Source organism: Hyperolius riggenbachi, unplaced genomic scaffold (assembly GCF_040937935.1).
Source record: "Hyperolius riggenbachi isolate aHypRig1 unplaced genomic scaffold, aHypRig1.pri scaffold_117, whole genome shotgun sequence".
NCBI classification, from domain to species: Eukaryota; Metazoa; Chordata; class Amphibia; order Anura; family Hyperoliidae; genus Hyperolius; species Hyperolius riggenbachi.
In genome coordinates, this window is record NW_027152342.1 from 346,442 (window position 1) to 360,937 (window position 14,496).

Consider the following 14,496-nt stretch of genomic DNA (forward strand, 5'->3'; position numbering starts at 1 on the left):
GGCCGGGCAGCAGGCGTGAGGTCAGAGAAAGGGCGGAAGTACCACAAGGGTACTACCGCTGAACCGCCCGCTGCCCGGCCTCCCTCAACGCGTCACTCTCCGGACTCCTCCTCCTCACTCCACAGTGCCACTGCCAGGCCATCCACTACCACCGGTACTTTCCTTAAACTTTTGTATGGGGAAGCGGGCAGAGGGGGGAGCGCTAGCGGAGAGGGTGGGGAGAATTTCCGACCCCCCCCCCCCCCGCGATCGGGGCATGCTCCCCCCTTATGCCTGCGACCCCATAGGGCCCCCAAAAGCGGGATGTTCGGGGAGTTCGGGGTTCGGCCCGAACATGCCGAACATCGCGGTCATGTTCGGCGAACTTTCCCGAACCCGAACATCCAGGTGTTCGCCCAACACTAGCTAGAGGGTAAGAAAGAAGATGCAACGTATTACAAAAAGAGTAAAGATTGGGCACCTTCCCTTTGTCACTTTCCTTTTTTAATGGAAATATTTTACATGTGTAACAAAGCGACTAGGCAATAATCAAATTTTGTGGTACATTAATCCAGGAGTGGAGGTGGATGGTGGGCACAATGTGAGTCCAGCTGGTCTCATACTCTCATCTCTTGCCCACCACCCACCTCAACTCCCAAATCTATGTACCATGAAGCCCAATCTTGGGGCTGGTCTCACATCAGCAACCAGTGTTTTCATTGCAGTGCAATGATCGCTAAAAATAAGCCTCGTAGATATACCTGCGCTAATACTCATTAATGTAATTCATGTATGCAAATCAGACACTCAATGAGTCTTTCTACTGCTAACTGGTATGGCAAGCAAGTGTCCCGAAAAAATGTGGCTCTACGCATGCGCATTGCAAAACAGTTTAAAATATGTGTGTTGCCATAGACCAGTGGTCAGGAACCTTTTTGGCTGAGAGAGCCATAAATGCCACATATTTTAAAATGTAATTCCGTGAGAGCCATACAATATGTTTCATACTGGGACAGTAGGGCTCAGGACTCTATTGCCATAGTGATGTGTATACATGGTGATGTGTATAGCGTGACGCGGTCTTGAGGTAGTTAAAAAAAAAACATCCCAGAAGCAATCACAGCCCACCAACAGAAAGCTTTGTTGGTGGGCAGAAAAGGGAGGGGGGAATCACTTGTGTGCTGAGTTGTACAGTCCTGCAGCGAGCCCTTCAGCTGCAGTGGCCTATTTTGTAAAAAATAGCCTGGTCACTTGAAGGGGGGAGGGGCTTAAGCCCATGGTCCTTAACTGGTTAAGAAATATATCAAATTAAAGGATGAAAAACCAGTTTGGAGCCAACTGACCACATTTTTAGTAGAAAAATACATATATCTACATAGATCTGTACAGAAAGAAGGGCACATGAGAAGAAAGAGGAGCAGAGATTTGGTTCCCAAAGAGGGACTGTCCCTCCAAAAGTGGGACAGTTGGGAGCTATGTAGACAGGCTAACTTGAAGTCATCCATGGTGATGAATAGGGACATGTGGCAGGTGCACACATATCGGTGAATGTTTCCTTATATTCCATGTCTGATGTTTCTTGCAGGACCTCAGAAGTGCCCTGAAACATTTTTCCAATGTGATGACCGGGGATGCATTCCCAGATGGTGGCGCTGTGATGGTGCAAATGACTGTGGAGACAACTCAGATGAAAGAAATTGCAGTGGGTGTTTAATTAGCTTGAGCCTTTCCATGAATCCAATGAAAATTCCATAAGAGAAATAAAATACACTGTGTGACTCATTGGAGTGGGGACTGGTGGCAACAGGAGAGGGACAAGAAAGGTGATGGGACTCAGGGGTGTGACTACAGATTATGGGACCCACCAGCAAAACTTTGATGGCGCTCCTCCAATATTGACACCCCTTCCCTTTCCTCCCCTTGGTGACCATCACAGCCTGGGGGCTCATTTTGCAAAGGTCATAAAAATGTGTGGCCATCATAATCTTTATAATCATAATAAGTGTAGCCACAGTAATAACTGATCAGATTGATGGAGGAAGGGCAAGTTAGTAGTCAGGGCCCCTCACAGCTCTGGGCCCCCCTGCAGTTGCAGGGCCTACTCGCCTGTAGTTATGCCCCTGATGGGACTGATGAGGAAATCAGTGTGTCAGTGGGAGCAATGATGGGAAAGAAAAGGTTATATGTATGTGATTATTGCTTAAATAATCACATACATAGAGCTTTTGTTCTAACCACTCTACAGAAATGGATATTACTTAAGTGGCCAATGACCCTTTTACAGCTTTTATGGCTACAATTGTATTTAGAAATCCTCTTGGGAGAAAACAAATTTCTTGGGCCCGGTTCACATTAGCGTTTTGAGCCAAAAGGATCCGGTGGCGGATCCGGTCTCCGCTTCACTGGATCCAGTAGGCTCTGTCCGTGGCCCGGTTCACATAGTGAAAACGGATTTGATGAATAATTGATTGGATTCGTTTTCACTCAACAAATACATACCTAATTTTCAGTAGTAGCTGGCAGTAGAGGATTCCTCTTCTTCCGTGACTACACAGTGCATCATGTGATTAGAAGAAGACGGAAGCCTCTACCGCCGGCTACTACTGCAAATTAGGTATGTATAAATCCCCCCTCACCCACCCACCCGGCTGCTGCTGGAGAAATGAGAAAGTGAAGATGCCCATACATCTAGCGATGTGTGGGCAGACAAACCAATAGTCGAGACAGATCTTTCTTTGATTCTGATCAGAGAGAAAATTATGTAATGCTCATACACTGTCCAGCAGCTCAGGATCGTGCCTGCTGCTTCTCCATTAGTGCCCACTAGTGTTGGGCGAACAGTGTTCGCCACTGTTCGGGTTCTGCAGAACATCACCCTGTTCGGGTGATGTTCGAGTTCGGCCGAACACCTCATGGTGTTCGGCCTTTTAAGTTCGGGTTCGCCCCGAACTTCTGTATGCCCCCGAACAGGGCCGAACAGGGCCCCTGTTCGGGCGAACAGGGCCCTGTTCGGCCGAACAGGCCACAATACGGCCCCCCTATGGGGTCGCAGGCATAAGGGGGGAGCATGCCCCGATCGCGGGGGGGGGTCGGAAATTCCCCCCACCCCCTCCGCTAGCGCTCCCCCCTCTGCCCGCTTCCCCATTCAAAAGTTTCAAGAAGTACCTGTATAGCGGATGGCCTGGCAGTGGCACTGTGGAGTGAGGAGGAGGAGGAGTCCGGAGAGTGACGAGTTGAGGGAGGCCGGGCAGCGGGCGTGAGGTCAGAGAAAGGGCGAGTTCCGCCCTTTCTCTGACCTCACGCCCGCTGCCCGGCCTCCCTCAACTCGTCACTCTCCGGACTCCTCCTCCTCCTCACTCCACAGTGCCACTGCCAGGCCATCCGCTATACAGGTACTTCTTGAAACTTTTGAATGGGGAAGCGGGCAGAGGGGGGAGCGCTAGCGGAGGGGGTGGGGGGAATTTCCGACCCCCCCCGCGATCGGAGCATGCTCCCCCCTTATGCCTGCGACCCCATAGGGCCCCCAAAATAGGGATGTTCGGGAAGTTCGGGGTTCGGCCCGAACATGCCGAACATCTCGGCCATGTTCGGCGAACTTTCCCGAACCCGAACATCCAGGTGTTCGCCCATCACTAGTGCCCACTGAGGTTGCCTTGTATAACACATGACGTATGTGTGTGACATCACACATGTGTCACTTGCCATACTCAGGAACCACGTGGGACACTTTGGGAAGCAGCAGATGGGACCCAGGTGGACAGTAGGGGCAGCTCGATCAGATGAAATTTAAATGCACAGGCACTGGGAGAGCACATTAACATTTAGGGGTCAGAGACAAGACAAGACACAGAACATTTATATTGTGCTTTTCTCCTGGTGGGCTCAAAGCACCAGAGCTGCAGCCACTAGGATGCGCAGGCTTGGATTTACATCACTGGAGCCTATGGGCACAGATGTCCTGGCACCTTAGACTTCACCCTCAATGGACTTATAAACCCCTGCCGAACCAAACCACAAGTGTCACTTCTCCCCTACTTCCCCTGCCTAGTGCAGGTAGCTACAGGTGCTCTTAGTATTAGGTTGTCAGAGGTACCCTCAGTATTGACTAGCTGCCCCTGACTGAAGGGAGATCTCATCAGTCGAATGCCGAGAGAAGGGTCAGTAACCTCTCATTTATACTCTACTCAGGACTCTGTAAGGCGAGGGGAGAGGGAGGCGCTTGGGATAGGGGTCTGAGCTGCCTTTCCATCATCAGGCGCCTGTAGGCACATGCCTACAGTGCCTTATGGTAAATCCGGCCCTGAGGAGACGCTCTATAGGCAGTAGAAGTTTTACGAGTCTTGCCTGAGTTCTCCTACTGAATAGGTGCTGGCTTACTGAACAGGAAGAGCCGAGATTCAAACCCAGGTTTCCTGTGTCAGCCCTTAGCCATTACACCATCCAGTCAGTGAGAGGCTGGGGGTTCCACTGCATTTGTCAGTCATCTCGATATTGCACCCTGCTGCCGCTCACCTGATCGACCATGTCAGTCCAAGATCTTTCCAGCATGCTTGATTGATACAGTTGACCGATTTCGGCCCGATTACTCTATGCATGCCTGTCGTGGCACCGATTTTCATGCGATTTGATAGAATTATCAAATCTGATGGCCTAGGAGGCCACAAAATTGGGTTTTTCTTATTTTGCTAACTGTTTACTTTCATGATTTCAGAAAAAGCAAACTGTACGCATCCACCCCAAATAAATAATGGAGAAATTAGTGAAAAACCAGACACTTTTCCTGTCAGAAGCACGGTGAGATACAGATGCAATGATGGCTATCATCTCATTGGAGTGGAGAAAACCACATGTTTGAAGGGACGCTGGAAGCCACTCCCCAGATGTGTAGGTAAGATCTCAAAAATGAACTCCAGAACTGTCAGTATATAGATAAGGAACACTAACATCAAGGATGTAAGAATCTTATATTTAGTCTCTGTGTGTGACTACCTTTCAGCACCAGCGCTTGTCCTTATCACCTTTGGAAAGTATACAGCCGTTAGCAGATTACCACAGAATTGGAACGCCAGAGCAGTTAAGAATTTTTATTGTATCCAACAGGGATACTTGGTGCAATCTTGGTTACAAAACTTATCTTGAAAATGGCATTGCATTAGCCCAAAACACACGAAGCAAAACAAACATCAGCATGTAACAATACGGATATTGAGCAAAGCTGAGATTAATATGAGCGCGCTCGCACAGACATTTATGGATCAACCTTATATATGGAAAAACCTCCAGATTCACAAGGTGGGATATGGGTGGGTTCCAGGTGTCACCCCTATTAAACACTTGCTATTGGCTTATATAACTCTGTGATTGATATCCGTCTAGTGCGCAGGCGCGAAACCTATGCCCTGTACTCTAAATCCCTAAAAACCTGTGTTTAGGAACACAAATCATTGTTTGGACTTGGCCATCACAGGCTTAGACAGCCAGTCTGCACATCAAATGGATAATGCTGCATTCTGATCTTAAGGCTGCTTTCACACCAGGAAGTTGCGTTTTATGGGACGTTAAGGTCCCATAACGTGCCCCTAACGCAACGCCTGGTGCTCTCTGGTGTGGACTAGTGTTGGGCGAACACCTGGATGTTCGGGTTCGGGAACGTTCGCCGAACATGGCCGCGATGTTCGGCATGTTCGGGCCGAACCCCGAACTCCCCGAACATCCCGCTTTTGGGGGCCCTATGGGGTCGCAGGCATAAGGGGGGAGCATGCCCCGATCGCGGGGGGGGGGGTCGGAAATTCCCCCCACTCCCTCCGCAAGCGCTCCCCCCTCTGCCCGCTTCCCCATACAAAAGTACTTCCGCCCTTTCTCTGACCTCACGTCCTCTGCATACGAGGGTACGCGTCACGCATACCCTCGTATGCGTCATCACGCAGAGGACGTGAGGTCAGAGAAAGGGCGGAAGTACCACAAGGGTACTACCGCTGAACCGCCCGCTGCCTGGCCTCCCTCAACGCGTCCTACTCCTCCTCCTCCTCCTCAGTCACTTCATAGTGCCAGCCAGCCACTGCAGCAGCCAGCCACCACCACCGGTACTATTTTACTTTCGTCAAACTTTTGTATGGGGAAGCGGGCAGAGGGGGGAGCGCTAGCGGAGGGGGTGGGGGGAATTTCCGACCCCCCCCCCCCCGCGATCGTGGCATGCTCCCCCCTTATGCCTGCGACCCCATAGGGGGGCCGTATTCGGCCGAACAGGGCCCTGTTCGGCCGAACAGGGGCCCTGTTCGGCCGGGCATTCAGCAGTTCGGGCGAACCCGAACAGTTGGGTGTTCGGCCGAACTCAAACATCACCCGAACAGGGTGATGTTCTGCAGAACCCGAACAGTGGCAAACACTGTTCGCCCAACACTAGTGTGGACGTCGGAGTGAGCCGCGTTGTGCAGCTCACTCTGGCGTCCGTGATGCCGTGATGCGTACTCTTGGACGCATGCGGCATCACGTGGTCCCGCCCGGCCAATCGCCGCACAGAGCGGCCGCTCCAGGAAGTAAACACTGCACGTCACTGAGTGCAGTGAATATTAATTAGCCATGTGCCCGGCTGCTCTCCGCTCCTCCCCAACTTTACTGAACATGTGCAAGCAGTCTAACGTGTAAAGTACTGCATGCAGTACGTTGTCTTATGGCGCAGCGTTACAATGTAACGCAACGTGGGCACTGTGAACAGCCCATTGATTTTTCATTGCTGTGCGGTGGGGTGCATTACAGGCTGCTCTAACGTGCGCCTGTAACGTCCCACTGTGAAACCAGCCTAAATATTCCCTGTAATGTTCAACATTATGACCTCCTAGAATCTGTATTGAGAGAGAACTCTGCATACAATCTTTGACTGAAACAATAGTCCGCTTGGCTAAAATAAGGACAATACCTTGCAAGACCCTCTAAGGATCTTACAAAAGAACCCTTAAAATATGAGTTACAGGGCACATAGCAGTGTTTTGTTTTGTTATTTTTAAACATTTGGGGTTACAGATTGCCCAGCAAGCTCATGGTGAACCAAAACTCCTAAGAGACTGTATGGGGCTAAAAAGGACCAAAGAGCCTATGCTATGGAAAACAGAAATTTGCCTTCTAACAGAAGATATTTGTGATTATTCAGGTTGGAGTGCACTCTGATGTATCCCACAATGCATCCCTGCTGACTATGCAAATCATCCATTGTTGCCCCTGGAATCTAAACACACCTCCAGAACCTCTGGAATGCAATCATGTGTCAACTTGAATAAAATACCTGGATCAACTCTGTCAGTAATTGCCAAGTAATTATAGCCATGAATGTCCTTCAATGCAAAGAAAGCATCCAAGCCTGCTCTAAGTGCAGATACAGAATTTGGCATAACTACTTGTGGTAAATTATTCTACATTTTACTGTAAAAAAAAAAAACCCTTTCCAATGAATTCTGGTTCACCATGAGCTTGCTGGTTAGTCTGTATCTCTGGGTGTTTCAAGCCCTACTGCATAGAGCCAAATTAATCCATGCTATGCACTTATGAGGATCAAACAATCCAAAACAGTCTGTATGCATGTTGGATTATTATGGCTCTGTACACATTAACAAGCTGGCACATCATTGCATTCCAGCGGTTCTGGAGGTGTGTTTAGCTTCTAATGGCAACAATGGTTAATTTGCATATATTCAGCAGTGATGCACTGGGAGACATCTCAAGCTCACTCCAACCTGAATTATCTCAAATTTTTTCTGTTTTAAGAAAGCAAACTTTTGTTTTATAAATAGAAGGGGAAACATTTTTTTCTTCCATATTCAGATCATGCCTCCTTGTCCATGTACTCGCCTAAGGACAAAAAGCATACCTGCCAAGAATCTGTATTGCTATCTGATGTATTTACACATGCTAATCAGATCACCTCTTACAAATCTTTTTTTTTCCAAGCTTAATAAATACAGTGTGTCCAACCACAGTAAGTGAAACCTTCAAGACAGCTCTTTGATTAGTTTAGTTGTTGTTGTACCTGTTTTAGTACATCAATGTCTTTTCTATAGCGTGCTGCCCAAAACTGAACCCCCCACTCTAGATGTGGCCTCATAAGTGATTTATACAGAGGGAGTAGTATACTAGCATTTTTTTAATTGTATTTTCCATTTTTGCATTCTAGAATTATACAGTATTTGGTTTAGCTGCTGTTGTTTGCCATTGAAAATGGTTGCAACTTGTTATTGTTATAATTTAAGTAGGCCTCAGTTAGTTGGCCTGAGTTTTAGGTAAAAGGCTTGTCCGCAGAATATACCTTTAAAATAAATAGAGTTTCTTGTGATGCAGGCAGAGGCATCTCAGTGTCTGCTTGAATAAACAAGCAGATACTGAGAACATCTGAGAACATGTTCCTGAAAGAAGGCCACAGGCCTACACTGACCTCAACATGTACACCACAAGAACAATCAACATAGGCCATGTTTTCTAAATAACAAATTCTTGTAAGTAGGGCAGAAGCATCATTAAATATTAATCGAGTAGGTGTGTATTATGACACCACGAGGGGGCTAAGCCAATAGTCATGGCGAAGATGAGATCACATTTAACTCTTTCCTAGTCGGTATTAAATAGCCGGACTAGCTGAAAAAGGGCACTCTGATTCCTGCTATGCTTCCTACTTTAATGCTGACTGGAACCTCTAAGTATTTCATTCTTCAGGTAATCTGATCTAATGTATGCTGTACATAGGTAGTCTAGAGTAACGTAGTCTAGAAAGAAGGTAACTGACTAACCCTCAGGAGGAGGGTTAGCCACGAGCTGTAACGCCAAGACCTTAAACATGAGGATCTGCTTTGCTAGGATATGATGAACTATATCTGTATATATGTTTCCTGAATAAACTCCTTAAATATTGAAGAAGCCTGAGAAAAGTCTATCTCCTGCTTGCTGTGTTGAGAGTCAAGTTATCTCACAGTCCGTGAGACGCAACTATAAGAAGTTGCTGGTGTCGAAGCAAATAGGTGATTTATAACAGTTATCAACCAGTATTTCCAAGTCCTACTCCAAATCTGATGTTCCCAGCGGTATGCCATTTATTTTGAATGGTGATCTACCATCGGCACCGCCAAGTCTGTTACCTTATATTTATCTACATAAAATTTCATCTGCCATCTGTCTGCCATACACTGTAGCCAAACTGTCAAGTTCCTGTTGTAACATGTCTCTATCCTGAACCTCCCCCTAAACACGTTTTTAACACTTCCACCCAAATTCTTCTCATAATTTTAATATTATCCATTCCGCATGCCTTTATTTTGGATAAGCCACACGTACACACCTTTACCCAATCATCACCTTTCTCCTTTATTTCCAAGCCTATGATCTTCCTGCAGCTAATCACAGTTATTATTATTATTATTATTATTATTATTATTATTATGTTATAAAGCAACAGCATATTCTGTGGTGGGTACAAAGTAAGAAACAAACATGGTGCGCAAAATAACACAGACATTGGTATAGATCAGACCAATACACGAAATACAGAGTTGGTAGAAAATACAGAACTGGTCATTAAAATGACACAATTAATATGAATAAATGTGTAACAAATTCCAAGACACAAATGAGTAGGAGAGCCCAGGGCCGGCCCGCTCATGAGGCGGGGTGAAACATTTGCCTCAGGCGGCAGATCTGGGGGGGCGGCACCCACCTGTTCATGGATGCTGGGTGCTGCCCGCCGAGCTGGAGGGGTAGCTGACAGAAAAGGGGTATTGGCCTAGCGGTGGGGAGGGGGTCGGACCCCCCCTCCCTCGCCTGGGTCCCCCGATCTGCGCTCCTCCTCCAGCGTTAAGTAACCAGCGTGCATAAAGATGAAGAGGCAACGGGCGGGGGAATCACTCACCTCTTCCGCGTTCCATCGTGTGCTCCACTGCCGTCACTTCCGGCAATGCCGCCCACTGTATTGTAAGTGGACAGCCTTGCAGGAAGTGACGTCAGTGGAGAGCACGATGGAACGCGGAAGAGGTGAGTGATTCCCCCACCTGTTGCCTCTTCATCTTTATGCACGCTGGTTACTTAACGCTGGAGGAGGAGCGCAGATCGGGTTTCCCAGGCGAGGGAGGGGGGGTCCGACCCCCCTCCCCACCGCTAGGCCCAATACCCCCTTTCTGTCAGCTACCCCTCCAGTTTGGTGCCCCACCCCCTCCCTCCTCGCTGGGGGGGTGGCGATTTTTTCTAATTTTGCCTCAGGCGGCAAAAAGTCTAGGGCCGGCCCTGGGAGAGCCCTTACAAGCTTACGGTCTAAAGGAATGGGGGGAGGGGAACAAGAGGCGGGGAAGAACACAATATTCACATTTAGGCAGTGTGCTTTAGGGGATCTAGTATGGAGTACAACTTGGCCAGAGGTCAAAAGGGGAACTGGCTTAAGTTAGAACATATGCTTGACAAAAAAAAGTGAGTTTTTAGGACACATTTAAAGCTATCAAAGTATGGAGAGTGATGAATGTGATGTGGCAGGGGAATTACAGAAAAGGGGTGAAGCATGTGTAAAATATTGTAAACGTGAAAGCGTGGAGGTGATTCGAGAGGAGGAAAAAAGAAGATCATTGGCAGATCTAAGATTGCAGTTGAGTTGGTACCTGGAAACTAGTAAAAGTTGTACAAAGGAGTGAGATTGTGGAGAGCTTTGTAAGTTCGATTTAAGAGGTTGAACTGGATCCTCTGGTTAATTGGTACCCAATGAAGAGCTTGAAAGAGGAGAAGCAGAGGAAGATTGAGAAGAAAGATGAATGAGACGAGTAGCGTAGTTCAGAACAGATTGGAGGGTTGCCAGACTGTTAGTTTGTCGTCCACAAACTAGTATGTTACAATAGCCTAGGCAAGATATTATAAGAGCTTTTATTAACATTTTAGTTATACAATAATACAATACAATAACATTTCTATAGCGCTTTTCTCCCATAGGACTCAAAGCGCTTAGGCTCTCTCAGATTCAGTAATTAGTAGGATGAAGTATTCACACAACAAAAGTTATATTTCTGCAAATGCCAAACTGAACAGGTGGGTTTTCAGTCTGGATTTAAACACGTCCAGGGATGGAGCTGTCCTGATCTGTTGAGGTAAGGAGTTCCAAAACGTAGGGGCAGCATGACAGAAGGCTCTGGGACCAAAAGTTTCCAAGTGGACTCTGGGTATGACTAGATTATTAGAACCTGTTGATCTGAGAATGCGGGGATTGCTACGCAGCTGCAACATATCTTTCATGTATCCAGGGCCTAAATTATTCAGGGATTTAAATGTCAGTAGGCCGATCTTGAATAGGACCCTCCATTCTATAGGTAGCCAGTGAAGGGAGTGCAGGACTGGCATTATGTGGCAGTGACGAGGTTGGTTGGTTAGCAGTCTGGCAGCAGTATTCTGTATCAGCTGTAGTCGGTACAAGACCTTTTTTGGAAGGCCAGTGTAGAGAGCATTGCAGTAGTCCAGTCGAGATGTGATGAAGGCGTGGACTAAGGTTGGCAGATCTTCTGGGGGTATGAGGTGCTTGATTTTTGCAATGTTCTTCAGGTGAAAATAGGATGATTTCACCACAGCAGAGATTTGAGTTCTAAAGTTTAAATCCCAATCAATTAGAACTCCCAGGCTACGCACATGATCAGAGCTGCGCAGATCCGTGCCTCCTATTCCCAGTGGTGAAGACTGCAAGTTAAGTTGTTTTGTTATCATGCTCTGCCCTCCTATCAGAAGGACTTCAGTTTTGTCTGCATTTAGTTTCAGCCAGTTGTCATTCATCCATTGCTGTAGTTCACGTAAGCAGGCGTTTATAGTTAGAGTTGGGTCTGTCACACCAGGCTTGAAGGAAAGATATAGTTGAGTGTCGTCTGCATAGCAGTGATATGTCAGGCCATGTTTTTGGATTAGTTTTCCCAGCGGTAACATGTAAATCGTGAAAAGCAGGGGAGAGAGGATTGAGCCCTGGGGCACCCCATACCTAAGTGATACAGGGGTGGACAGGAAGGGCCCCATAGACACTTTGTGGGTTCTGCCACTCAAGAAGGATTGGAACCACTGAAGAACTATGCCATCAATGCCGCAGTATTCCTGTAGCCTGTTTATCAAGATGTCATGGTCAACTGTATCAAAGGCTGCAGAAAGGTCTAGCAGTATGAGGATGGAGCACTCTCCTCTGTCTCTTGCCATGAGCAGGTGGTTGCATATTTGGATGAGGGCCGTTTCAGTGCTGTGGTGTTTCCTGAAGCCAGAATGGAATGGGTCATAACTGTTGTTTTGTAGGATTTTGGCTTCTAGCTGGAGGTAAACAGCTTTTTCAATTAGCTTGCCCAGAAAGGGAAGGTTAGAGACAGGTCTGTAGCTGGTCATTGCATCTGGGTCCAGGGAGGGTTTTTTGAGGAGAGGCCTGATGATTGCTTCCATCAGTAAAGCAGGAAATATCCCTGATTTTAAGGAACAGTTAACAATTTTTAGGAATACCGGTACGAACAGGTCGGGGTAGTTCAACATGAACTGTGTTGGGCCAGGATCTAGGTCACAGGTAGTTAGGCGGACGTGAAGGAGGATGCTTGATGTGACTTCTTCATCAATTTCTTTGAAGTTTGACCAAGGTGTTACATTGTCTCTGCTAATGGTCTTCGGCGCTATATTAGGCTCAGATGCTGTAAGTTGGATGGCGGACCTTATAGCGGAGACTTTGTCTGTGAAGAAATGGGCAAATTGGTCACAGAGGTCCTTTGAAGACTCGATGTTAAGTTTTTGACATGCCGGGTTGCAGAGTTTTTCCACTGTGCGGAACAGTTGGGCTGGTTTGTTAACTGCATTTGCAATCTCTTGTGATAGAAAGGATGATTTTTTTCCCGTGGTTACCTTTTGGTAGCTCTTCAAGTGGAGGATTAAGGCATGTTTGTCTTCTGGGGACTGAGATTTGCGCCACAGTCTCTCAAGTTTTCGGCCTTGTCTTTTCAGCTCTTTTATAGCGTTATCAAACCACTGTGCATGATGGTGTGCAGTAAGATATTTGGTGCGCAGAGGAGCAATGGTCTCAAAGGTGGAGGACACACATTTGTTGTATTTAAACACCAGAGTATCAGGGTCCAAGCTGGAGTCAGTCAATTCATCAAAGCTAAGGTTATCTCGGATATGTTGAGGTGTTAGCCCTTTTAAGCGGCAATATTTTATTTGATTCTTGACCTGGTGTTTGACAGCTGGTATTGAGAGGGAGAAGTGGATAGTGTGATGGTCTGACCAGGCAACAGGATTAATTTCCACATTGGCTATTGACAGCCCAGTATGGAATATAAGGTCCAGAGTGTGGCCTTTCCTGTGAGTAGCAGAGCTGATTGATTGGAGGAAGCCCAGTTCATGTAAGGCACGAGGTAGCTCTATTCCAAGTTTTGAAGAGGAGTCATCCACCCATGTATTGAAATCTCCAAGAACAATCCATCTAGGGTGTTCCAGTGTTAGGTTGCATAGGAGGTCTACAAGTTCCTTAAGGAAGTCTGAGTGTTTTTCTGGTGGGCGGTAGATCAGCAATATGTTAATGTTTTTCTCAGCTGAAAGTTGCACCCCCAAGCATTCAAACGAGTTGGTAGAACCTACAGTAAGTGGTCTGATTTTCAAAGCTGATCTAAAGCAAAGTGCAAAGTGCAACCCCTCCTCCCCTGCGTTCTTTCCTGTTGCAGTATATCACGGAATAGTTTGTTGGCACGGCAGCCTCCAGGGTGGGGCCAACTGGTTCAGAAAGCCAGGTTTCAGTCAGGCAGGCCAGATCAGAAGACTCTATTAGATCCAGGACCGGCCCTAGACTTTTTGCCGCCTGAGGCAAATTTTTAAAAAATTTTCACCGCCGCCCCTCCCCCCTCAGGGCCGGCCCGCTCATGAGGCAGGGTGAAACTTTTGCCTCAGGCGGCAAATTTCCAGGGGCGGCACCCGCCCGTCCGTGGGTGCGGGGAGCCGGCCCGCCGAGCTGGAGGGGTAGCTGGCAGGACGGGGGTATTGGGCCAGCAGCGGGGAGGGGGGGGGGTCTGACCCCCCCTCCCTCGCCTGGGTCCCCCGTCCTCCGCTCCCCTCCAGCCTAAATAGAAGCAGCCGTATGTGTAAGAGGCACGGGTGGGGAGGACACTCACCTCTTCCCAGCGTGCGCTTCACTGACGTCACTTCCTGCAGGAAGTGATGTCAGTGGAGCGCACGCTGGAGCGAGGAGGAGGTGAGTGTCTCCCCGCCCGTGCCTCTTACATATACGGCTGCTTCTATTTAGGCTGGAGGGGAGCGGAGGACGGGGGACCCAGGCGAGGGAGGAGGGGTCCGACCCCCCTCCCCGCCGCTGGCCCAATACCCCCGTCCTGCCAGCTACCCCTCCAGCTCGGCGGGCCGGCTCCCCGCACCCACGGACGGGCGGGTGCCGCCCCTGGAAATTTGCCGCCTGAGGCAAAAGTTTCACCCTGCCTCATGAGCGGGCCGGCCCTGATTAGATCATGTATGATTGCTGTTTTGTTGTTTATCGATCTGACATTACAGAGG

General features: G+C 48.1%; 1 protein-coding gene across 9 annotated transcripts in view; it reads left to right on the forward strand.

The window, feature by feature from the left end:
* LOC137543610 (coagulation factor XIII B chain-like) overlaps nt 1–14,496 on the forward strand; it is a 214,306-nt gene that overhangs the window by 84,859 nt on the left and 114,951 nt on the right. For all 9 annotated transcript variants that reach the window (XM_068264713.1, XM_068264719.1, XM_068264715.1 and 6 more), the window contains 2 exons: nt 1,565–1,681; nt 4,691–4,867. In XM_068264713.1, coding sequence (XP_068120814.1) covers nt 1,565–1,681; nt 4,691–4,867 — 294 coding nt within the window. The remainder of the gene's footprint in view (nt 1–1,564; nt 1,682–4,690; nt 4,868–14,496) is intronic.